Source organism: Panthera uncia (assembly GCF_023721935.1).
Source record: "Panthera uncia isolate 11264 chromosome A1 unlocalized genomic scaffold, Puncia_PCG_1.0 HiC_scaffold_17, whole genome shotgun sequence".
In the NCBI taxonomy this organism is placed as follows: domain Eukaryota; kingdom Metazoa; phylum Chordata; class Mammalia; order Carnivora; family Felidae; genus Panthera; species Panthera uncia.
The window spans coordinates 65111188-65137744 of record NW_026057577.1 but is presented as its reverse complement, the minus strand read 5'-3'; the positions used below and the strand labels follow the sequence as shown (position 1 = coordinate 65137744).

General features: G+C 37.5%; 3 protein-coding genes across 5 annotated transcripts in view; 1 reads left to right on the top strand and 2 right to left on the bottom strand.

The window, feature by feature from the left end:
* The window catches only part of LOC125935814 (cytochrome c oxidase subunit 7C, mitochondrial), a 994084-nt gene that overhangs the window by 336301 nt on the left and 631226 nt on the right, over nucleotides 1-26557 (bottom strand). The window lies entirely within an intron of this gene.
* On the top strand, nucleotides 1946-21330 carry CCNH (cyclin H). 2 transcript variants are annotated; one of them, XM_049649780.1, is made up of 9 exons: nucleotides 1946-2221; nucleotides 4291-4413; nucleotides 7077-7150; nucleotides 8170-8380; nucleotides 11815-11978; nucleotides 15117-15187; nucleotides 17626-17737; nucleotides 20555-20630; nucleotides 21177-21330. In XM_049649780.1, exons 1-9 carry the CDS (start codon nucleotides 2105-2107, stop codon nucleotides 21213-21215), a joined length of 987 nt encoding a protein of 328 aa, XP_049505737.1. In that variant the 5' UTR covers nucleotides 1946-2104; the 3' UTR covers nucleotides 21216-21330. The 2 variants fall into 2 exon arrangements, with proteins under 2 accessions (XP_049505737.1, XP_049505738.1); XM_049649781.1 differs by having other exon boundaries at nucleotides 1947-2221; nucleotides 20555-20615.
* Nucleotides 23269-26557, bottom strand: part of RASA1 (RAS p21 protein activator 1) — a 115133-nt gene continuing 111844 nt past the window's right edge. The window contains exons 24-25 of the mRNA XM_049649773.1: nucleotides 25392-25526; nucleotides 23269-24345 (exon numbers count right to left, since the gene is read on the bottom strand). Coding sequence (XP_049505730.1) covers nucleotides 24262-24345; nucleotides 25392-25526 — 219 coding nt within the window. The 3' untranslated portion in view covers nucleotides 23269-24261. The remainder of the gene's footprint in view (nucleotides 24346-25391; nucleotides 25527-26557) is intronic.

Below are 26557 nucleotides of genomic sequence, written 5' to 3'. Positions count from 1 at the left end.
GGTGGGAAGTGGAGGAGAAGTGACCATGTATTGATAATTTTGAAATTCATTTCTCTCTATTCTTTAAACTTTCCCATAAGTAAAATAAAAGGCATGGAAAGAAACACTTGCTACTTTTTAGTAGGAATTTAAATGGAACTAGGTAAAGGCACCAAGTTCTAAGTCCACAGTCTGCCTTCCACTGTAGAAATAGCAATAAACTTATATTCAATAAGCTAAACAGGGGAATGTCACTCAGACATAGAGATTAATGTTGCATCCAGCATGGTCACCTTAATAAGAAGAAATCATATATGAGCCTTATCAGTAACATCATCAGTAACAACTTTATTCTGTAGCTGGTTAACCTAGATACCTTTCTACATCCCAAAACTATGGTGTTAATTTTGCTAGATAAGATTTGTTACAGGTTAAAAAAAATAGTTATATTTTCAACACCAGGTTTTTCATATTTGTCTTCTTGATGAACTACGACAGTGAGCAATTTTACTCTCATTCTGTGGGAATCCTATTCTTCCATCTCTCTAAATTGTCGATCTCTATTTCCTTTTACATAAAACTAAAGGAGTTGTCAAATGCGTTTCAGTAAAACAAAATAAAAAGAATTGACATAGTATACATAACTGTCATTGTTCTAAGATTTTATACATATATATACTCATTTCCTCACTTCCTATCTTTTGCAACTTGCTGTTTTTCCTTTAAAATTATTCTTCCCCATTACACAGTATTTTAGGGTGCTTATAGTCCACTGGACTCATAACTTGCCATGCCCTTCCTTAACATCAGCATATTTTCTCCTTTCTCTTTTCTTAGCCAATTTGCTAGTCCAAATCACCAACATATGTTCAAGGAGTGTTTGGATTTCCAAAGTGATAAACTACAAATATTCAAGTGTGAGGAATTCAAATAACTCTAGCAAACTCTACCCTCAATTGCACCTACCAAAATGAAACAAAAAAGCTCTCCCTTAAGCTTCTAAAAACATTTTCATAGAAAGCAGATTTCTGGATATCTTGCCACCTCCTTTTGCCTATGTAAAATTTCAAGAACTAAACTCTCTTTATCTGCCTTTTGTTTTTAGAAAAATTATTTGCTGCAAGTAGGTCCATCTTCCTAACCTGATGTGTGATGCACAGAATAAAGTATGCCTAAATGGGACAAATATCTAAACCAGTAAAGGCTATTAGAATCCATATAGATTTTGTATCACAAATGCAATTTTGAAAATACTAGTAATAAAAATTGCAAATCTCTTAAGCATTAACAATAGTTTATTGTAAGGCTCCCTTGGGGCAGTAATGAAGATGAATTCAAGAAAATCCTAAAACTACCATACATAGTGCTTCTGATACGGAAACGGGATGAGACTGGCTAGTAATCAACAGATGGGGAAGGAAACGATCACAGGAAAAGGACAGGGTCACATTAGTGGCAGAACAGTAAGGAACAATATATATCCACCGCTTGTAGCTCTTCAACCATGTTCCATGCTCTCTGAGGCCGTTTTTTTGTAATGTTCCTGGCACAGCCTTTTTTAAGACTCAGGAACGCTGCTGCCTTAGGACTTTGTTCTATCTGCTTCAAGATCATCCCCCGCGTGACGGATAGGCATACTCCCTCAAGTCTTTCAAGTCTTTGCTCAGATGTCACCTCCTCATGTACCCTATTTAAAAGTTGACACTTTCCCGGGTCCCTTTGTCCACTTATTCCCCCTGTGAATTGTTCACGTTGTCCTCTACATGGAACTTCCGTCTGGTTTTCCACACCCTCCTGTCGCTTCTCCTTTAAATTTTGTCGGGAAGGGGCGGAGCTTAGAGGCTAAGCTCACAGATAGGAGGAGCGTATCCGTAGGCTCCGCCCACTTGTCTGTCAGGCGCCCGCCGGAGGGACGCGCGGGGTGTTCTCCTCTTAGTCCGCTCCGGAAACGCGACTGCGGACGGAGGTACCACGTGATCGTAACGTCAACGCGCCGGCGCCCGCCTAACTGACGCGCTCGGCTTCGGCGGGTTAGTGGTCGGGGCTTAGGTGATTTCCCACCCCCGAGTTGTGGCGTTTGGGGTCTTTTTCTCCGGACTTCCTGGCCCTGCTCTGGGATTTCACGATGTACCACAACAGTAGCCAGAAGCGGCACTGGACTTTCGCCAGTGAGGAGCAGCTAGCACGACTGCGGGCGGACGCCAACCGTAAATTCAAATGCAAAGCGGTCGCCAACGGGAAGGTGAGGATCCTGGCGGCCGGTCCCCTGCCCTCGCTTCTAAACTCTTGAGCAGCTGCTGCCCACCCTCCCTTGTCCACCCTGCCTTCCCTGGGGCCCCTGCACACCTCTGTCCCCTCCCCCGCCCGTGCGTCTCTGGCGCGCGGGGCGTTTATTTAACGAACGGACGGGTACCTTGCCAGGTGTTTAGGCTGTGGAGACGAACTACGCCCTTAACGTAGTCGAATGGCAGGTGAGTAATCAGTAACATGGCGAAGGAAGGTCTTTGTAGGAAGCTAACGTAGTGCGGGAGCAGAGGCTTTCGTTTGTTAAGAGGCCATGTCAGGGAAGGCTTTCCCCAGTAGTTAATGCAGAGAAGATGGGAAAGGAAGTTCCGCGCGGACAGAGCCACAGGTGCAAAGCGGGAGGTCGAAAGTTGCCGGACGGGGCCTTGGAATGCTCAGGGTCCTGTGTCGCGGAAGGTCTGAACAGGTGCAGAAACTTGCCAGCTGAAGTGAGGAGTTTGAGTTTGTGATGATGAGGTGGGGAACCTTTGAAAATTTAAACGGGGAATTAACCTTTCAGATTCTGTTGTAGAAAGAGACCTCAGGAAACCTGGTGGTGAATGTATTGGGCGGGTTCGGGGGCAGGGTGGACGCGGGGAAACAGGAGACGGGTTAGCACAAACCAATTGAGGATGGTTCAGACTTTGGGCCTGCCAGCCAAATCCTTTCTCTTATAACTCACGCCGGTTTAATCTTTTTTCATAAATTGCACCACCTATTCTAGTACAAGCTTCTCTCCATCAAATATTCCATGTATCAGACCATTTGGTACTCAGGTACTTTTCCGTTTAATTCACTTCTGATTCATACTGCTTAATTTTTGTACTACGCAAAGTAGTACATACCACGCTGTGTACCAGGCACTATTCTCAGCATTTAGTGAGTTCCTGTAATCCTCAGAACTATCCCGTGAAGTGGATACTGCTATTATCCTTGCTTTCCAGCTGAGGAAACTGAAGTGTAGAGTGGTTGAGTGACTTTTCAGGGCTACATTGTGGCAGAGCCAAGATTTGAACCCAAGGTGTCTAGTTCCGGAATTTCTGCTCTAAACCACAATGCCATACTATCTCTGTAAAATTAGAATCTGTGATAGTTTCCTAGGGCTACCCTAAAAAATTAGCACCAACTGGGTGGCTTAAAACAACAGAAATTTATTGTTTCACAGTTCTGGAGGCTAGAAGTCTGGGATAAAGTTGTCAGACCATGCTGTCTGTAGTCTCTGGGGCAGGATCTTTGCTCTTGCAGCTTCTGATAATCCTAGGTATTCCTTTGCTTGTGACAATGTAACTTCGCTTTCTGTCTCTCTCTACATAGTGTTCTGTATCTGTATCTTGGCATGTTCTTTTTATGAGGATACCAGTAGTATCGGATTAGGAGCCCACTGTACTTCAGTATGACCTCATCTTAACTAATTACATCTGCAGAGAACGTTTCTAGATAAGGTCACATTCTGAGGTACTGGGGGGTTAGGACTTCAACATACCCTTTTTTGGTAGTCATAATTAAACCAATAACACTACCTAGTGGATATTTGTTGTAAAAGTGTTATATTATTAACCATCTAGTGTATTCTGTAGAAGAGTATATAAAGACAGTTAGGAGGTAATGTTTTAAGGGTGAGAATCGTCCTTGAGACACTTACTGATTTTTACCTCAACTGTGTGACTTAATGACTGAGAAAGGGACGTTCAGAGCTCTCCAGCCAATGACAGTATGTATCTTCTTTTTGATTTGTAACTGATGTCAAACTTGTGAGCATATACACACACACACTCATCATTCTTTTTTCTCTGAAGAAGCAACTGTCCAGCTGACATTCTGAGAAATTGTGAAATGATGGTATAGTTCAGTTTATCAAATATTTTACTAAAGCTGTTTTGTGGAATAATTAGTAGCTCTATAAAGAAAAACAGTGACGTGGTATATTTCCCTTTGGTTGAAGATGAAAACTAAATTTAATCTGGATAGAGAATAGTATTTTAAGATTATTGAATTCGTTGAACTTTTGCTGTAACTTTTGATCTAAAGGTTCTTCCAAACGATCCAGTCTTTCTTGAGCCTCACGAAGAAATGATGCTCTGCAAATACTATGAGAAGAGATTATTAGAATTCTGTTCAGTGTTTAAGCCAGCAATGCCACGGTCTGTTGTGGTAAGTTATGATACTGATGAAGTATAATGTCCTTTAGCTGACTTCTGAAATCAGGACTCTTCTAAATGTGTAACTCAGTTCTCCATCCGCTGTAGTCAAAAATGCACCTTAGTTATATAAATATGTAATTTATGTATTCACATTTCTGTCACTCTGAGTTATTTTTTGATAAACTCCTTAATTTAGGAATTTCTGTATTGTTTCTTACAAAGTATTTCAGGTCTCATTTCATTGTTGGAAGAATTTTGAGATCTGCTAGACAGGTCACGACATCCTCATCTTAGAGAGAAAGAAAAGATTAAATAATTTTCCAGGTTCTCAACTAACGAGCAATAGAGCTGGGAGTAGAACACAGACTAGTGCCTTTTTAAGTCTGTCACACGTTTGAAATAATGCATTCTTTCATCATTTGTAATCAGATGCCCCGGCTAAAATTCATGCCATAAGAAGTTTTTAAGCCTTGATTAGGAGAAGCTGGGGATTTATCTTTTGGTAAAAAATTGTCATGTGGTTGTTTCCGATGTCTGGTTCTAAGAACTCCGTGTGTGTGTGTGTGTGTGTGTGTGTGTGTGTGTGTGTTTACTGCGGTATGGTAATGGTGAGAAACAAGTAGTTCGGACTTTTTGGCTATAGGGATTTACATGCACTGTCCTTGTAATTGTTCCTTTAGAATGTATTCTTGTTTATTGAACATCAGCTGAGGTTGAAAAGCTGAAAGAAAAAAAGGAGTACAAAATATTTTTTCATAATTCTCTTGCCAGTTTGTTGTGAAGATCAAATATGAAAGTCTGTCTTGAGTGAAAGTCTATCTTAAGTTTCAAAGTTATATAGAGTGAATAACTTATGACTCAATAGAGAATAACCCCCCAGGAAATAATCTTTTTTTTTTTTTTAATGTTTATTTATTTTGAGAGAAAGCTTGCACAGGTGAGCGAGTGAGGGGCAAAAAGAAGGGGAGAGACAGAATCCCAAGCAGGCTCCGTGCTGACAGCACATTGGTCACGGGGCTCCATCTCATGAACCATGAAATCAAAAGTTGGATGCTTAACCAACTGAGCTACTCAAAGTGCCCCGGAAATAATCTCCATTTTCAAAGTTGAACATAAATTGAAGTATATTGGAAATACCAAGTTCAAAAGTACTCGTGATGTTTTTTTTTGTTTTTTGTTTTTTGTTTTTAAGTTCACCTGATCTTCATCTGAGAGATAAAAGATTTATGAAGAATATCAGTTGGCCTTGATTAGTTTCTGTCTCCAGATTTGGTTCTGTTATTTTCTGATAAAAGTGCTATAACATAAGGCAGTAGGTTTATGTGATCTTTTCAGATGAAGAAACTGAATTCTTGAATAAACTCATTTTTGGAATTTGTCTTTGTATAACGTGCTTATTTATAACTGATAAGTTTTGTTGTTTCACATAAAACGACAAAGTTAAACTTTTAAAATATTTAAAAGAAAAGTTTTTTTTGGTTTTTTTTTTTATCCTATCTAAAAATAGATAAGTGTTTATCTTGTTGGTTCTAGCCAAATTGCATAGCAGTTAAAAGTACAGGCAGGTCTTAGGTGAATCCACCCCTATTGCTCATCGGGTGTGTGACCTGGTACAAGACCGTTAACCTCACTGGTAGTCATTTTCCTTTTCTGTAAAGTGGAGATGGCAATACTTCACCAAGCTCTTGTAAGGAATAAAAAAGATAATAGCTTGGTAGTTGGCACAGAGTCTGGGAAATGGGATATGGTCAATAATTGGTAGGTGCCTCTTCTGTTTAGTTTGGCAACATGATCATGATTCTATCACACAGACCCAGAGCGGATTTAGAGAGAAGGCTTATTGCCCCAACTGTGTTAATTCTGTCAATGTTTTGACAAGATTGACTGGTTTAAGCTGTGAATATTTGTGTGTTTTTCTTGGTTTCTTCTAATCTAGGTGGCTTTGTTATTCTCAAGTCTAAAATAAATACAGGGTGCCTGGGTGACTCAGTCAGGTGTCGGAGTCTTGATTTCAGCTCAGGTCATAATCTCACGGTTCGTGAGTTCAAGCCACACATGGGACTCCACGCTGACAACGCAGACCCTGCTTGGGATTCTGTTTCTGTCACTCTCCTGCTTGTGCGTGCACTGTCTCATCTCAGTCTCATTCTCTCTCTCTCTCTCTCTCAAAATAAATAAACTTAAAAAAATAATAAATACAGACTTTTTGAAATTAAGTTAGTGCCCATAGGAAAGATAACCCAGGGTGTGTGAGGAGGAACAACAAAGGGTCTTTTGGCTGTGGCGTTTCTATAGTAATTCGTCACAATTTATAAGATTAAAGAAGAAATAAGAAGTTTTGGTATTTTGTGTGGGTAACTTTTTTTTTTTTTAACATTTATTTATTTTTGAGAGAGCATGAGTTGGGGCAGGGCAGACACAGGGAGACACAGAATCCAAAGCAGGCTCCAGCCTCCGAGCTGTCAGCACAGAGTCCTCGTGGGGACTCGAACTCACAAATTGTGAGATCATGACCTGAGCTGCAGTCAGGCTTAACTGGCTGAGCCACCCAGGCGCCTCTGCATGGGTAACTTTTTTAAAGAAACCTTTGCATAAGTAAATTTTTTAAAACTTTTAATAAAACAACATGTATGTGTGAGTGGATTCTGATAATGTATATATTTTTAATCTTAGGGTACAGCTTGTATGTATTTCAAGCGTTTTTATCTTAATAATTCAGTAATGGAATATCACCCCCGGATAATAATGTGAGTATAATTCTACTTTATTGGTTTTCATTTAAGAAGTCTTTTATACAATTTGTGTGGAAAAAATGACTTCGTAATGATAATTTAGACTTGTATTCTGTTCTGAATTTCCACTATCCTTATACTTCTCATATATCTACAGTACTTTCTCCCTGTAATACTGATGTCATCTAAACTTCAACTTGTCCAAATTTAAATTCTGTTTTTCTCAAACTAACTTCGCTAATATCTCTTTCTGTTAGTGGCACCTTTCTTCTCCCTGTTGCTCCAATGAGAATCCTTTGTGGTACCTCCTGTCTTTGTACATCAGTTAGTTTACAAGTCTTGTAGCTCCATATTCACTTCAATTTAATAAAGGTCCCTTAAACATAAGGATGAAGTTAGTGTGAGACTCATCAAAGAGTTTGCTGTCAGTGACATTGTCCCTGTTTATTTTCTCTCTTTTTCATTTCCATTTCTACTAGTCTAGGTCAGGCCCTTGTTACTTCGAATTTTGATTTTTGTGGTAATTTGATTACTAGTTTCTTACCTGAAATTTATGGTACTAGCCATGAGAGTTTCATAAGTTAGTTCCTGAGGTAATAATCCCTATTGAAATGCTTTCAGAGACATCACTGATGGCCTTCCAGTGTTCTTTTAACCTACCTTCCCAGGTACACCTCTGTGTACTGTTGTGTTCTTTCATCTACATTTCATGATTCAGAGTACTTTTATTCTTCAGTTATTTTTCCAGATATTTATGTTGAACTGTACAAAACTGCCATTAATAGTAGTCAATAATGGTTAAATGCTGTGGCAAGATTATACAGTTCAACCTAATTGTATAGTCTCCTAATGGATAAAAAGTTTGAACAGGAAACTTTCTTTTTCTCTTTTTTTTAAATAAATTTCTTGCAATATTTAGCATAGTCGCTTCTTAATATTAAGCATTTTTAGAACCTATTTTTAGAAATAAAATATTCAGGTATTTCTCAAAGTATGTACAGATACCATTCCCTTCCCTTTGTTTTTTCCTCTAGGCTCACTTGTGCATTTTTGGCCTGCAAAGTAGATGAATTCAATGTATCTAGTCCACAGTTTGTTGGAAATCTGCGGGAGAGTCCTCTTGGACAGGAGAAGGCACTCGAACAGATTTTGGAATACGAACTACTTCTTATACAACAACTGAATTTCCACCTTATTGTCCACAATCCTTATAGACCATTTGAGGGCTTTCTCATTGATTTAAAGGTAATCTTACTGATATAAAAGGTAAACTAGTAGAGTGTACACCTTTGCTATAGTTCTTGAACCAGAAGAATCTGAAATCTCGTTATAATTTATATTCATCCTGATTGTTAAAACATGAGCTCATCTGAAACATGAGTTTAGCGTGGACTTCCACATCATTAATTCTCAAAGTTGAGTGTCACCTGAAAGGCTTGTTAACTCATATTGTTGGGCTGCACTTACAGAGCTTTTTATTTTGTAGATCTGCAAATATTGGTCAAAGAACTATAATGAGGACTATTGTCAATTTAGAGTAATGCTTTTGAACTTAAGTCTTCTAACTCTGGAGTATACTGTCATGGATCTGATTTAAAGAACCACAAAAAAATCTTAATTTTAAACTAGAAGATTGCTAAGTGGTTTCTAGTTTTAGTGCATTGTGAACTTGAATCAATATATACGCATCAAAAATATAAGTAGATAAACATGCACAAAAGCAACTTAAGCTATTTTGTTTTTGCCCTCACAGAGGACTTGAAAAGTGGGAGTGAAGTCAAAATGGAAGTAAAAAACTGGTTCATGCATCTCAGTTGAGTGGCAAAATTTGGGCACTTTCCATATGCCAAAACACTGTTCTTGAGGATGAAGACAGGAACGCCCTCAACTATCAGAGGCCTTACAGTCTAATGGGAGAGACAGTCATATATTCAGTATGCCCATTGTTACAGATGGAAAAATACAGGATACCTTAGAATGAGATAGCAGGTTGAGAGAAAGGAAGACAGTTCTAAGAAAGTGTCATTTAGAGTGAAATTTCAGAGCAAGAGTAGGAATTAGGTAAAAGAACATCCTAGACAGAAAGACTTCTTTGGTCAAAGGCCCAGATCTAAGAAACCATGGTGCAGTAAAGAACCTAAACAGAACTTAGAGATAGAGGGGGAAGACTGCCACAGAGTGCTGCCTGAGTGGGAGGTAGAGTCTCTACTGTGGAGGTGGTACTAAGGATTTTGAGTAGAGCGGTGGGAAACCATTGTGAGGCTTAAGTCTGGGGATTTGCATGATGAAGTTTGCAGTTAATAAAATCCTGTTGGCAAGCCCTCGCATCAGTCTGCATCATACATTTATTGCACATATGCACGCGTCAGGCAGAGTGTGGAGAATGGATTAGAACGGATGAAGGGGTACCAGTCAGATACTGTTAAAGTAGTCCAGCAAAAGATGGTGGTTGGTTTGACTCTGATAGTGGCAGTGGATACAGAGAGCTTCCTGGACAGAAATTCCTGGCGGAATCACTAGAGCTTGGGGATTGATTTCATATAGAGATTGAGAACAGAGGAGGAACCCCAGGTTTATGGCCTAAGGATATAGGTAGATGGTGGTTTGCTTCCTGATGGAGGAAACACTGGCATAGGAGAGATTTGTGGATGGTGGAGGGGTGGGGGTTGATTGATAAATCTGGTTGAGGACATAACTTTTAGTAGCTGCAAGACATCACGTGTATCTGGAGATCAGAGCAGATGGCTAGGCTAACTCAGAATGGATGTAGGTGGTGTTGCTCCTGGAAAATTTAAAGTGGATTGACCGTAAGGACCATTTAAAGAGTAGTTGGAGAAGTATAAGATGCTAGTAAGGAGACTGAAGAATATTCAGAGAGAGAGCACTTTTTGGAGAACTGAAGGGAAGAAGAGTACTTTTAGAAGATGAGCACAGGCTCCTTTCCAGGCCTATTCAGAATTCAGGCAAAGTAAAAGAACAAGGATAGTGTCGGCTGGATTTAGTGCCAGAAGGGTCATTTGTGATTTTTGTGAAATTAGTCTCCGTTGAGTGTGGAGAAAGAAAGCAGGCTGGAGCCAGTGGGGAATACATAGAAGGTGAGCAAGCAAGTAGGTGTAACATGGATTAAACAGCTTGTCTTTGAAGTGGAAAAAGATGAATGATTGAGAAGATGGGGGAACTCCTAAAAAGAGATGAGAGAGACGATTTTTTTGTTTTTTGTGTTTTGCTTTGTGCAAGAAACTGATGAGGACAGTGAGCAGTGAGAAAAAGCTTAAAGGAAGGAGTGAAAAGTAAGTAGCTCAGGTTTCTCTTTGGAGTACGGTGGAAGTAGTTGGCATGGGATTCAAAGCAAAGTAGAGTTGGCCTTGAGAGAATAGTAGGTCTTTTATATTAACAGAAAGAGGGAAATATGGGTTGAGGACCGTGTTACGCCTGGGGGACTAGTGCTGACAGGAAATAAGAGTGTCTCTCTTAAAAGCCGAGATCATTGACAGAGAGTGTTGGAGTTTCAGAAAATTATCAAAGACATTGAGACAGGTGGAAAACATTGAACACAGTTGCTGAAAAATGAGAGAACAAATTTTCTGTGGAACATAATTGTTAAAAGCCCTGCTGAGTCAGTGAACTTGAATTTATAGTAATATTACAAGACTTTTGGTGGTATTGTTTTCTGTAGCAACACTCAGAAATCGGGGTATAGTATACATATGTTGACAGCATATTGGGGCAGGAAATTCTGGAGGGAAATGAGGACCAGTGGTGAGTAGGAGCAAATAGCGGGATACGGGACCAGAGGTTCTGGGGAGGAAGTCAGGGAATGGCTGTGAAGTAATTGAGCAAATATATTGGGAAAAGGAGCACTGTGGCCAGAGTGGAATGTCTTCATTTGTCATACCAGCGGTCGGGCATTTCAGAATGGTAAGATGTGGGTGTGATGGTACAAATGACTCTGGATATTTTGTTGCGGGTATAGAAGAAATTTCTTACTGCTTTGGGACTTGATGCAGATATTTGAAATAGACCTGATGATCTAGGATTTAGAGTTCATCTTAAGTATAAAAAGAGTTCTTAGCAAATATTAGATCGTCCATATTCTTGGGCATATTCTAAAAATCATTCTGTAATCAAACCAAGATCCATTTCCATTGACTTCTTCCCAAAACTAAACTTTAAGTAGCAGGAATTTCAAATCAAGATGAGGTAGTGCTTTGATTCCTAAAAGGCCTTGTAGCTGAATCATCTGGTTTGCCTTGAGAAGCATTTACCTTGGACTGTGTATTTCCTAGGTCAACTTCAAACGTCTCTTCCCCTTCCTCTTCAGGTGGAAAAGGACAAAAATAGGGATTAACATAAATCAGCATAGTGTCAAGTACTATACTAGGAAGTTTAGATAAATTATCTTAAAGCATGTATTTCTTGTTATGGGTTGTGATTAAAAAAGTGTGGAAGCCCCTGAGGAAAAGCACATTCTTAAAACATGCAGAATTTAACAACTGCGCTTTTGGTACATTCTGACGCTGCATACAAAACAATCTTACGTGGAACGATTAAGCTCGGGTGTTAATTTCATAAATAAAAGAATCCTCTATTAAGCATTATGTTGTTAATATAAATATTTTTGAACTGTTATTAGTGCATTAAATCTCAGAAGTGATAATATTTACAAACTTCCTTTCTAGACTCGCTACCCCATGATGGAGAATCCAGAGATGTTGAGGAAAACAGCCGATGACTTTCTTAATAGAATTGCATTAACAGATGCTTACCTTTTATACACACCTTCCCAAATTGCCCTGACTGCCATTTTATCTAGTGCATCTCGAGCAGGAATTACTATGGAAAGGTACTGATCTGTGTTTTAACTTTGCTGAGTCAGTTTATTCCTTCCTTGGAGACTGAGTTTTTAAGTGAAATTAATTCACTTTGTGACTATAGTCCTTTATATCTACTATGGTTGGGAGGGTTGGTGAAGGCAACTGAGAATGGAAATGAAATCACCTTTTCAGGAAATCTTTAAAGATTGAGTATCTTTGAGCTGAGAGGATCCATTTTATGACTAAAGTAGAAGTAAATCCGGTGATCCTCAAAAGCTTAGCTCTCAGTATGGGGCAAGTTTTGTAAACTGGTAAGCAGCATGTACACAGCAAATAATCTGCCTTGGTTTATCATTTATCTCCTGCTGTGGAGCATGTGTGGCATGTGGAATTCAGGAAAGAACTGGGGAATGAATAATACTTGAGGGAATGTCCGAGTGAATTGCACTTGAGCTATAGATAGCTGATACATAAATGCCCATTGTGAACTCGGCTTTGCGATAAGTACTTTCCCTGAATTAAGTTTACTTGATTCTTTACAACAAAGTCTTATGCACAGATTAATTAAGCATTATTGTCATATTGATTTGTAACTTAAGCACAGGCTAGTAGCAAATTAGACTTTGTAAATTTTTATAATAATTTCTCTGTGGCCTTTGAAGTTCTGCCCGATTTTATTCCTGGAAAAAGCTGACGAGGAAAGATGATCAGACTTTCTGAACGTAAACTGTTCTACATGTTTATAAGCCCCTCATCCATAATTTCAAAATCTGTTGATAATGGTGGCAGCAGACATGAACAGATGTGATTTCATCTTTATTCAACTTAATGGGAGTATGTATATGTATCCTTACACAAATATGAGTGTCATGGATAACAGGTATCCTTCCACAGACATCACTGGACTGTTTCACATTTCATGGAGTATTCACCAGGTTCCCTTTCCAAAACACGAACAGTTTATGTATTTCAAAACAAATCCAAGATAAGGGATTGTGGGCTTAGGTTTTTGTCATGCCTCTTCTCCACAAACACAGCTCACCAAATGTGCATAAATCTAAACATTTAATCCCAAAGTAATCTATACCTCCACTTATTTAAGCAAAACTTTTTCTGAGCGCCTCCTATATACTATGCACTGTTTTGTTAACATGAACAAAGCTCTAAATCCTTGTTCTTGTTAGGAAAGACAGCCACAGATAATTGATGTCTTTGGAGATTAGGTGTGGAGCTTCCAGCCTCGAAGAGGAGAAAGCCTCTTTTCCACAATTCCACTAACCACATGTTTGATTAATTTGTTTAAGCATCGTATCTTATGCAGTGTATATGCAGATTCTCCAATGGTGAGATTTTTCTGTTTTTCTCAAGTAGATGAAGAGGCATGAAGCATCCTAAAGTCCAAATGAGAGTTTATGTCACCTTGAAAGTGTAGTTATAATTTCAGATAGCCCAAACTGAAATTGTGGTAATTTGGACTCTTTGTAAATTAAATACACTTTTGGATTTCCCAGGGAATATAAACATGTGGGCATTTTTTTTTTTTTTTTTTTTTTTTACTTTGAGAAAATATTTTCAAATCACTTTTAAGTTCTCATTTACTTTGCAAACTTTGGGGATATGTTGGAGTTGCCTTTACATGTATTGCTAATTTCAAAAAGGGAAAGCCCTTGTGCTGTTATATCCTGGATGATGCTTTAGATTATTACTTCTAGGATGTTCTCTTGTTCTGAGTTTTCTTCTTTTACTGAATTTTTTTTTAATCAAAATACTAAAATTCTAATTCAGGATTGAGATCGAGTTGCTAATTTAAAGCTTCATAGAGGCAAATGGTCTGGTCAGCTATCTCTTAGAATCAAATGTATCACTCTTATGATTAAGGGGTGGAAAGGAAAGGAAGAATGAAACGAAACAAATGAAGATGCCAAAAGCATGAGGGGTTTTAGGGAGAAAAGGAAAAGGAAAAAACTGGTAGTATTACTGATAACCAGAAATGCATTTTTATATCTAAAATTAGGGGCGCCTGGGTGGCTCAGTCGGTTGGGTGTCCGACTTCGGCTCAGGTCATGATCTCGCAGTCCATGAGTTCGAGCCCCGCGTCGGGCTCTGTGCTGACAGCTCAGAGCCTGGAGCCTGTTTCAGATTCTGTGTCTCCCTCTCTCTCTGACCCTCCCCCATTCATGCTCTGTCTCTGTCTCAAAAATAAATAAACGTTAAAAAAAATTTAAAAAATAAAAAAATAAAAAAAAAATAAATTCCCATCATAGATGATGAAGTTGTAATATCAACCTTAGTTGTCAGTCTTACATAATAACCTGTAAATAATCTGTATAGTTTAAAAGATAGCAACAAAATTTCTTAATTGTCTTTCTTTTGTTGTAATTGTATTTCACCGTTTATTCATTTCACTATTTTTCAGAGGAATTAATAATTATTTTGCACTTGTGTTTGAAAGATTACTTAAACCTCGAGAATCTGTTCACTTGGGCTTTTATCAATTATAGATCAAGCTCAGAATAACTAAATATTTGAATGTAGACATTGTATTTTCATGCTGCTCTCATTGGTTCTGAGAAAGGTAATTGGGCTTTACATCCATTTATAGAAAAGTATTAACACTTTTGATTTGGACTCTTTGCAGATATGATACAAAAGATTTGTAAAGCATAAGTTGATATTTTTAACTGGTTTGAATACCTGTTAGTACCAAGAAGAGTTCACTTGATGCTAAGGGGAGAGAGAAGCCTTCCTAGTGCCAGGCTCCAGCTCTCCTTCTTCCTATCTTTATAACTTTGGGCAAGTTACAAAGTCATGACCTGTCTGTGCCTCTGACTCAGATTGGTCATCTGTCAAACAAAGTTAGATTCATAGGGTTTGTATATTAAGCACTTAACCGTAGTGATAATCGATACTTTTAATGTTATTTTCATATCATTTTTTCTCTGAAAGCATATATATTACAAAATTTAGACAAATTAGTCTTAACATTAAAGACTAATAGTTATAGATTATAGTTCTGTGTTCAAAGTTTTGTTACTTAATACTTTTAAAGTAAATTTTAAAATTGACCTTGATGAAATGAATGTGGAGGAAACTAATTTATGATGCCATATTACTCAAGATGCTATATGTGTTCAATAGATTAAAACTTTTTTTCTGTTCTTTACCAGTTATTTATCAGAAAGTCTGATGTTGAAAGAGAACAGAACTTGCTTGTCACAGTTACTAGATATAATGAAAAGTAAGTGAAACAACTTTTATAAAATGTTCTTTTGTTACAAAGTTGCTTTCTAAATAAATATTATCTTGATATTTAACTTGAGACATAGATTATTGTTTAGATTTACTTTCATTGAATTAATGTATCATGGAGGCATGAAGGATACATTGGTGGAGAACAAATAGAAGGTACCCTAAAGGAAGTACTTTTCACACATATAGACTTAATAGGAGAGTGAAAATATAAGATTCAGAGAGGGTTAAGACTCAAAACAGACCTTTTCAAGTGTGCACAGAAATGTGGTAGGCACAGAAAAAGATCTAAATTGAACCAAATCAAAGATAATACTTAAATTTGGTGTTCTGTTTTGTAATCAGCTCTAACTAGTTTATACATGTCATTTGCTAGTCACGTTGGTGTTACAGAAGCCATGGGTGTGATTTTTGCATTATCTGGGACACTTCTGGTGTCAGAACTCTTGGCGTGGTGGTGGCTGCTACCAGCATCTATTTGGTAGAAGTAAGAATGCTGCTAGACATCTTATAATTCAGCATAGTCTCACTAGGCTGAAAAGTGGCTCCCCAAAGATACCCATGTCTGAATCCCTGGAACCTGTGAATGTTGTTATAAAGTCTCTGCAGATGTATTAAAGTTAAGGATCTTGAGATGGGGACATTATCTTGGATATCCAGGTAGGGCATAAATGCATCACAGGAGTCTTTATTAGTTAGAGAAAGGCAGAGGAATGGACGTTTGACAGAGAAGCCATTGTGAAGATAGAGCACAGAGGTGGCAGCCTTGAAAATCGGGAGTGATATGGCCACAAGCCAAGGGGTGCTGGCAGCCACCAGAAGCTGGATTTTCCCCTGGAGCCTCCAGAGGGAGCCTGGCTCAGCTGACATTTTGATTTTGGCCCATTGAAACTGATTTCAAACTTCTGGGCTTCAGAACTGTGAGAGAATAGCAGACTTGGGAAACAAATCTTGCCCCTCATGACAGAGAATTTTCTAGCCCAAACTGACACTGCTGAGTGCCATTGTTGAGAAACCCTGTCTTAATGGTTGAGTAGAGATCAGCCAGCCCTGTCCTTCCTTCTTGCCCATGTTGCACTGAATGCTCATGGCCACTAAGCTCTAGGATTCAGTCTGTTGTATTTGTCCCCCAAATTTTTTGTGGTATTTGTCCTTGCTAATTAAATATGCAGTTGAAATAATAAACCAATAAAATAGCATAAAGATCGCTATTGCAGAAATGGGTAAATGGGTGTACTTTTTATATTGTTTATGTTTTAAAAGTTAAGATGCTTCAGAGCATGTAAATATCATTCCTTGATTCTCTCCTTGAAATTGAGGGCTTCCTTTCCTCTTTAATTGAGAATGATGGATTTGTGATTTATGAATCATAAAACTGTATGTCTTCAGTTACACCACTAGAGGGTTCACTTCCAAAGCTGATTGTGATGTGGCTAGAGATCTTCATTAGGATCATGGAATTTAGTGGGTAAAATGGGCCTTAAAGATAACCCACAGTGCTCCTTGTACGCTGACAATTTATTACTGATTTCTTCTCAAGGATCTTTAATTTACTCCACTATTTTAACATGAAGGAAGGATAGCTCTTGACAAAACATTCAGAGCTTTAACGATAATTAGGGTATCTTATTCATAAGTTTTTGGAACAAAGATACTGTCCTCAGGGTACGGAGTCCTAAGTATTCAGTTGAAAACACTCCATTGTTTGCAGTATGAAATAAGCCAGTAGCTCTCCCTATTTGAGCATGTGGCCAGCTAGTAATAAGCCCTGGATCTCTCATCAGTCCCCTGAAAAATCTTGAGGTTTATATTCTTAGGTTTATTATAGTTGAATAATATTAACAGACCAGGGTAGAGGATCGTTCTGCAATTATTAAGTCACTGACAAAGTAGTTTGCTTTTAGCCTGAAGAGAACATTTTTGTTTTCTTGGCGATGCTTTATTGTATAGGATCTGCATGTTGTTGAAGGACCATTGACACATTTTACTAAGCATCCTCCCTTAATTACATGTCATCTAATAGTGATTTCCTTTGTAAAAAGTATAACCTTTGGACCACCATCTGTAGGACAGAATGTTATAAATACAGTTGGTGGCAGGAAACAAAGCATGTTCACTAAATCATGGGATTTACAAAGCTTTAAACCTGAGCAGAAAGTGACCATGGTGGGATTTGGAAAAAAACTAACTAGAATGTAGAACATGGTTATTTTTGTGCTGTATGTGATATGGGCTAACCAGCAGACAGCTCTAATTACTTGAAGTATGCTGTCCGTTGGATTTTAATGCAGAGCAGTGCAAATCCTGATAATAATAATAATCACATTTCAAGAGTTTTGTTATTCCCATTATAAGGTGGGACCGTACTCCGCTCCCTTATGGGAAAAGACTTTTTATTATCCGTTATAAATCTTTTTATCCACTTAGGTATGAGAAACTTGGTAAAAAAATATGAACCACCCAGATCTGAAGAAGTTGCTGTTCTGAAACAGAAGTTAGAGAGATGTCACTCTGCTGAGCTTGCCCTTAACATAATTACGTAAGTAGATGTGTTATTCGACAATTGTCAAGTCTAGCTCGTCCTTAAAATAAGTCATTTAATTGGTAACTGTTTGCTTTCGCGGGGAAAAATGACTTACTCCTTAAGTTGGATTTTCTTAATTGAGTGGACATTTCTAACAGGATAAACACGAGGTAATGGTCTGGTTTTCGTAATACAGTTCTCCTGCTATGACTAATGTGTTCTTTGGCTTGCAGGACCTGTCCCATTCTTTTACTCCTTGTGGGGTCTCTAGAGTCTTTCTCAGGAGTCTCTGAACCTCTTCTTGCTCTTTTAATCTTTGGGTTCTTGGCAGGTCTGATACCTTGTCTGAGGGAACAGGTATACTGTTCCAGGTTTCTATTAGGTAGAGTAGGGAAAGTTGGCTTATTTTCTTTCAGTGGTAAACTTTATACTTAAGGAAGACCTGTAAGGTATCTTACCGATTTGTAGGCTAAGTGTGGCAGCTAGAGAATTCAGGTTCTTGATGCTTTGCAAATTGAAGGATCCACTCAAACCTAATCTTTCAGGAGTTTGAACACTTGGGCGTCCAGACACATAATAAGAATGGAAAAACTATTTTCTATTTTCTGTGGAATGCATTCTGATTCAAAGGTTCTACCTTACTTGTTAGTATTTAGTGGGAATTAGCCCTGGCATCTTACAGCTAAGGATGCATCTAAGATGTTATCTCTATAGTTGGTAAATATACTCGATTGGATAATGAGAAACCAAAACAGTGTTTCATGGCCTTCAGATCCAGGTACACATGAGTCAAACTGTGTAAGTACACAGTGGTAGTAGATTTATGAAGCATGCCAAATATGGGTCTACTTTATTATATTCATAACTATAATTGCAAAGCGTGGCTTAGCATAGGACTTAAAATTGGTAGATTTCACTCCTGGGTTTCAGTGGTAACTCATAGGAATGAAAGAGAGGTTACAGAGAAGTAAAGAAATGTTGACTTTGGTAAGTAAAATTATTACAGCACTGATCATCTTCTTTCCACATAGATTTTGAAGGGGCTGGCAAACTCTGGCCCACAGGCCAAATGTGAACTACTACCTGTTTTTAGAAAGACTTGTCTTGGACCAGAGACATACCCGTTAATTTGCATGTTGTCTGTGGCTGTTTTCACACTACTGCCGGAGTTGGTTAGTTGTGACAGAAACGGACTGTATGACCCTACAGGGTGTAAAATATTTACTTTTTGGCCATTTAAAGAAAAACTTACCACCCTCTGGATTAGACCACTGAACTATTAATCTACCCTTCTAGCTAGGTAAGTGAATGGCCCGGGCCGTAAGCCAAAATTCTGAATTGCCAGAGTACTACCTCTTACTCCCAAGTTACTATCTGCTTTACACTATGTCAAGCAAATTCTGCATATCCATGAGTACTTGAGAGGTGCTTTTAAAAATGCAAGCAAATATACTGCTTGCATTATAAAATGCAAGCAATAAATTACTAGAAAAAGGAAATAGACAAAATATAAGCTTAAATTTTATTAGATTCAACTGACATAAAATCAACAGAATTACTGTAAAAGTTTCTAAACACACACTCAGTTTCTGTACTTAATCTTCTTGCATAGTGGAAATGGTTCATGGATCGACCAGCACTGGTCCGTGGACCACACTTAACAGGCATTACGTTAGGATAAAATATTTGTTTTCTTTATAAATAAACTCCTTTATCTTTTTTCCATTACACAAGTAATAACTACATTGTCATTATTAAAGTCCGTCGATTCAGGTAAACCAAAGTTCTGTTAGATCAAAACCCAAATCCACTTGTGCCCTCAGGGGTAATTTCTAGGTGGTTTACCTTTGCCATCATTTTCTCTGCATGTGTGTATGAGGAAGTTTGTTTTTTTCTCTTCATTACTGTTTTCATACATATTGTACATTTAATAGTATGAATCTTTAACTTTTACCAGTCTGGGTGAAAGAAGTGATCACATTGGTATTTTAATTTGCATTTCCCCTATTACTGTGAGGCATTGATGTTTCTGTGTTCCACATTTATATTTCTACTTCTGTATTGCTTGCTTATAACCTTTGAGTGGTTTTCTGGTGTTATCTTCTTGATTTGTAGCTCTTTTTATATTTTATATACTTTTTAAATATATCTTACACCTGTTTTCTTCTGTTTCACCTTGTGATAGATTTCTTCTGTTTTCCTTTGTGTTTTACACCTTTATATCTCAAAACCTTTTCCTACCCTAAGTTAATCTACATTTTGCTTTCTGTTTAGGTGTCAAAACTATTTAGAATTATTCGTGAATGTTCTGAGGTAGAAATCTTAATACTCATTTTTTAAAATCAGTAATGTTATGCTAGTCACTTTTTAAAAAATTCATAATTTTTCTCAGTTAAATATTCATTGTATATTAAGTTCCTATGTATAGTTGTTTTTTTGCTTGTCTGCTCTGATCGTTGATCTATTTAAATCTTGCTAATCCCATACTTTAAGTTACCATATCTCTTATATATAGTGTTCTGATGATAACTGGGACAAGGGCCCCACACTGTTCTTTCAGATTCTTTGGCTATTTTTGCAGTCTTTCACACATCAGAGTTATACTTGAAAGGTTCCAGGAAAAGCTTTATTAGGACTTTAGTTAGAACTGCATTGAATGTAAAGATTAATTTGAAAGATACTGTCTTCCTATCCGTCGTAGTTCATCTCTTTCCATTTATGCAGGCTTTGTTCTTCAGCAGATACATACATACCATTTACCAGCCTTGCTAGTTTATTTTGTAGTTTTTGTTACCAGTATTCAATTGCTTACTGATGGTTGCTCAATCATAGGAAGAAGAGGAAAGGCTATGAAGATGATGATTATGTCTCAAAGAAACCCAAACATGAGGAGGTATGTTGTCCAAAGGTAAATTTTAAGTTACTCTTGTTGTATAATTTGGTCTGACCATACTGTTAAGATTTTATCATTCCAGAACATGAATATTAGAGAGGTGTGGGCTTTGAAAGCCTTCATTTTCATTTTCTTGCACCCTTCTTTATGTACATTCTCTTATTATCTTAGCCTATTGTGAAGCAGTATGATTGTTACTTGACGAATTCTTCCTATGATTATGGAAGGCAGCAGAAATAGAACATGCTAAATTTTTGCTATTTGACTCTCCCAGGATTCTTCTCTTATCCTTTTTTTAAAAAAATGTACCTTGTAAGTTAGATATAGATTAATAGGAGGCAAAAGGTCACAGTTGTAACCTTTACTTATCATTGGTGTAGTCTGGTAAGACCAAGCCATATTACTCTAAGATTGAACTACCACAAAGTTTCCTGGTTGATTTACCTTCCTATAATCAGCAGAGTAAAAGTAGAACATTTTCTTAAAAGGAGGCAAGGAAGTAAACATTAATGTTATGCTTCAGTGTAATGTTATTCTTACTACATTTTCTTTCCTTCTTAGGAAGAATGGACTGATGATGACCTGGTTGATTCTCTCTAACCATTTGAAATTGACTTTTGAATGCTAACTAATCAACAGAAGGATGAAACGTATCGGGCATTTAAGTTTATTTAAAAATGAAATGACGTGAAAGCATTAAAGATAGTAAATTTTCTATTTTTGTTAGTTAAATTTTCTTCCCTTTCAGGATAGCTTTATGTGAAATAAAACCTTTTCAAAGGGGCCAGAATAGCACCTGGTTTAGATAGTCTTGCCCCATCATGACTAATATCAAATTAATCTTTCTATAGTAGTGAAAGCTGTAATTTATTTGCCTGTATTGTTTAAACAAATTACAATATGCAAACCTATTTTTTAAGGAAAAGCACAAAAGTTAAAAAAAACTGAGTAGTCTGCTTTAAACGTGCTAGGGAATGTTTTTCACTCTCTACAAGCCTTTATATAAATGCTTTCTCAAATGTCACTGTGATTACTTAGCTTTTTGTAGGTTATTACTGAACTACAAAATGCGCTTCAGCTGTCAAGTGGTAGTCAGTATTTGTTTTCCTCAGTTACCTGAAAACATTACCAAATAGGTTTCTAAAAGAGAAATCAAATAAATATGCAGTCTTTTATTTTTTTTAATATTTTTTTAATGCTTATTTTTGAACGAGAGACAGAGCAGGGGAGGGGCAGAGAGAGAGGGAGACACAGAATCCAAGCTTTGAGGTGTCAGCACAGAGCCTGACGCAGGGCTTGAACTTCATGAACTGCAAGATCGTGATGCAAGCCGAAGTTGGGACGTGTAACCAATTGGAAGCCACCCAGGCATCCTGGTAAATATGCAGTCTTGAATAGTTGTCTCGATAAAAATATTAAGTTGCTATTAACCAGTAGATGGGTGTTATAGTTACTAAGAATTTTTCAAATTAAAGATGTTTAGGAAGTTTAATTCGAATTGAAGTGAGTTGATATTAAATGTAACTCCACAGACCTCTGTGCCAATTTCCTAAGGCGCAAATGGGGAAAATAATCACCTATGTTTCCTAGGATTAATTGGAATAGTGGTTGCCTATATTAAGTGTTAATAAATGTTGGATAGAAATAGTATTCAGGTATTTAACTGTGATTTTACTATTCTGTTTTATTCATAATTTGGAACCAAATTATGGATGTCTGCTGAATTTTTTCTGGAATACTCGTTGAAGGAATTTGGCGAAACTCAGTAGCCCTGTGAATCTGAATGTTATGGATACACAGCTTTCCTCAATGTGCATCCCAGGCTGCACCTTCCATTTAGAGTATATTTTAATTACATCTCAGTATTTGAGGACAGTATTTACTATATGCATATTCTTCTAATAATTTTTTATATTTTAGGTTTTTTATTTTTAGTTCCTTCTCACTTTAGAATGAGGAATGAAGTTCATTAAGTGTGATTTTATAAAAGTCGAATAGAAGAAGCTTAAGTTGACCATTTCCCAGTGCATTCCAAGTTATGTAGCAGTGCTGCTAGCCTCTAGACAGCACTGCGGAGTGTTGGTAATTTACCTTGTTTGTCTTTTAGGTCAGTAAGCTTTGGCATCTGAGCAAGGTCCACATTTATCTCTGCAAAGTCTCCTACCCAGCCCCATTTTAAAAGTTTTAGAGGCTTTATTTCATCATTGACCCAACTAGTTACTGCAAGTTCCACCCTACAAAGGTAAATGACGTTTCCTATTCCAGCTTAAAAGATAAACGTGGCATTAAAATGTGATTAGTGGTGGAGAACTGCCTAGTGCTAGAATTTGGACCTCTTTGCTCCATGTCCCTTCTGGTCTATCCTTCATCCTGTAACCCAAGTGGGATACTCCCGTAAAGCAGGAGTGATGGAAAAGTAAGGTAATGGAATTGACACCAAGAGAAAGGAGCACAGGGCTGTCGAACACCACTGCTCACCTGCCTCCACAGAAGGCTTTTCTGCCATGTACTACTTTTTGTGTGCCTTCCCCCTCCTACACAATCATAGGAGGGAAGGAATTGTTACTTGTCTTTTTCTTGCTAGGCCTTGCTCTGGTACTAAATTTGAACTGCCCCTGAAGGAGAAAGAAAATAATGAAATGAAATGCTTAGCTGGATTTAGACAATTATTCAAGATATCCCTTGGTTTTATTTTAACTTAACCCTTGTGAATACTTCACAAAAATACATATACAGAAGCAAATAAAACTATACAAACTAAATATGCAGCAGATAGAACAAGTAGTCAGAAGTTCAAAGATGGAGAACTTTAAAAACATCAGTTTGGAAATGAATACTTTCCACAAAAGCATTCCAGGTGTTTTTAAACACAAAATAAATTGGTAATGTATACAATGGATGAATGGGGAACATGCCTTGATCAGTACAACGACCAATAATATTTATTGAATTCAAACTATTTACTGTTGTAAACATGTAACGAAAGCATCATGAGATCTAAATACAGTCTTTGACAATTCCAACAAAATAAGTGGTATGTTTAAAAAATAAAGCTGATGAGCAATAGATCCATTCTATATATTTTCTTTCAACAGTTCCAGCAAGAGAAATAGCACAGTATTTTAAAAAAGTATACAGCAAAGATTGTTCCTATTATAATGGCAAACTCTGGAAACTGTAAATACAAATAGTCAATGAACAGTCAAACGGTCGTATTCCTAATGAGGAAGGAGTTACAGTAAGAACAGTCAGTGATCCAGTTATCCTCAATTGTCAACAGAATCCTTTCCTTTTTCTTGTCAGTTGGTTTCATAGTTCTTTTTTTGGCAATTGGATGTAGGGAAAATACATTTTCCAAGTTCAAGATACAGTCATAGCATTTTGTTGTGTGAAAGGTGATCTGTACACCAAGGCTCAGAAGTTGGTAAAGATTGATTCCGTATGTGGAAAAAGTGCAAATATCCTGCACAGATAGCTTACAAAAAGCTGCTGGCACAGTTACTCACCAGCAGAATCTTGGATTTTGTTTGCATAGCTCACACATCACTGGAATGTGGAAAAGTGTGCTATTTTTTGGCAAGAGCAAAGGAGACATTATACTGATGTGAATTACCGTGTTGGGCTTGCTGCACTTGGGCGAAGGCTGCTACCTGACATCATTAGTTTTTGTATACTGGTTTTGTTTTTGTTGAAGCAGTTCTGTTATGGCCAGGAGCTTTTTCAGTACATGCTAAATAAACAAAGAGAACAGTACAAAAATAATTAGTAAATAGGGTAACAGTCTGGTCAAATTTGAGGGAGCCTGGACTTGTAAAAAGCCATTATCAATTCAAAAGAATTCAAAAAATATTAACCATTCTACTCAAAAGATGAAACCGTAAAGGTTTCTATTCAGTCCTTGACTCAGTATTTTTGTACACTTTTAAAGTAAGTAAATTCATTTGTGTGGCATTCTCCTATCTACCTAGGATAGAACATCTTTCCAGAAAACATTTATCATTACAAATGACACATACATCTTAAACCCTGTAAGATGATGGAAGGACATTCAACTTGCAGCCTACTGAATACTTAAAGATTATGGAAGAAAAAGGCCTAAAATTTTTTAGTCAAATTGTCCAGTAAGAATTTTATTTTTAACTTAAGGCAGGCCATAATAAACTGCACCAGGTAGGGAGAAGACAGTATACATACCATGGACATGTAAGGAGGCCAGTGGCACACATCCTTCCTGCCTAAGCTTTTAATAAGCCAGAGTGTTATCTAAACTTGAGGATTTGGGGTTGAAGAAAGCTCAAAGTCCCCAAACACAATGTTTTAATCTCTTCTACAGGGTCCCTGCCAAATGAATGGCCAGGCTAGTGACAGTATTCAGGAAGAGCTTAATAGAAATGGCATCTTCCCACGCCATGCTCCAGAATCTCTGAATCTGGAGCTTGCAAGTCACTTGGCCATGCACTGCATATGTGAGAGAAACAAAGAAAACGCCTCCTCACTATTGACTTCATTGTTCATTTGCCATCTTCAGAAATCACTGAAGTGTGTGAAACACATCATCGTTTGAGGTCACACTGTGCAGTATCAAACATACATAATTTTAGCCTGGGTCCACTATTCTTTTGCCAAGATCTTGGTGGAGTTATGATTCAGATTCTTAAAAATGTAACTGAGAACAGTTTTGACCATAATTCAGCGAATTCCCTCTCGATTTTATGCTGACATTCTGCTTAAGTGTTAATCAAACATCACTGTTAGTGAAGGCTGGCAAAAACCTACCTGCTGTGCACCCCGTTCATTGCTGAGTGTTCGCAGTTCATCTGAATGGGCCACACAAATCTCATGCAGTGCTGCTAAATCACGAGACAGGTCAGTTCTAGAATGCTCTGTAGTGTCCGGAAGTTCAGGTACATTCTTTAAGAGAATCATAAAACTGTATTTACAAATACAAATCTTTATAGTCACTTCTGAAAAGATCCTAATTGCTTATAGTAGACAGAATTTTTAACATAATATTCTCTTAAACTTCTCTTAGTATTCTAAGGACTTACTGAAATGTAACATTCAGTGCTAATTCTGATAAAACACAGAATCTGTGACCTCAGCATTCACATCAAACCTTATGTGTGGTTTTCTACCACATAATGGCAGAATATTGTACAGTACTGTTATTCTAAATAAATGGGTTTCCTAAACCCCTTTATTTAGAGTTCTGGGTTTTATTGATCTGGTATATAGGCAAAAAAACCCCAAAAAGACAAAACAATACAGTGTAACAGCTAATCTGGATTAAATGCAACCTAAACTTAAAATGCCTCTGTTCTTGCAAACTAAACTTCATTATTCAGCCGGTATATTTTGTTTGACTTTATCAGTATATATAAGAGTTACACTATGAAAGTGTGATGAGAACATGTCAGGCCTGTAATTATCTGTGGACTATGCCTAAAACATTTGCTTATGTGTGGAAATTATCACTGTTAATTATGATATCTTCAGGTAACGTTCATTAAATAACTTAGTACTTTATTAGCACTAAATAATCAATGTTAGTTTCAGCCTGAGAATAAACTTTAACATGGGCTCAGCCTGCTGGTAGTTTTGAATAAATCCACTCCTCTCCCTAATGATGATAATACTTGTTAATTAACTCAGTTATTCATTTATTCATGCAGTGAATGAAGGATTACAGAAATGAAAGACTGTAAGTGCCTAGGTCACTCAGTTAAGTGTCTGACTCTTGATCTCAGCTCACGTCATGATCTCATGGTCTGTGGGTTCAAGCCCCACATTGGGCTCTGCCCTGGCAGTGCACAGCCTGCTTGGGATTCTCTCTATGCTTCTCCCCTGCCTGCCCTCTTGTTCCCTCTCTCTCTCTTAAAAAAAAAAAAAAAACTACAGTATTTGCCTTCAGGGAGCTTGCAGTCTCTGTAGAAGATACGTAA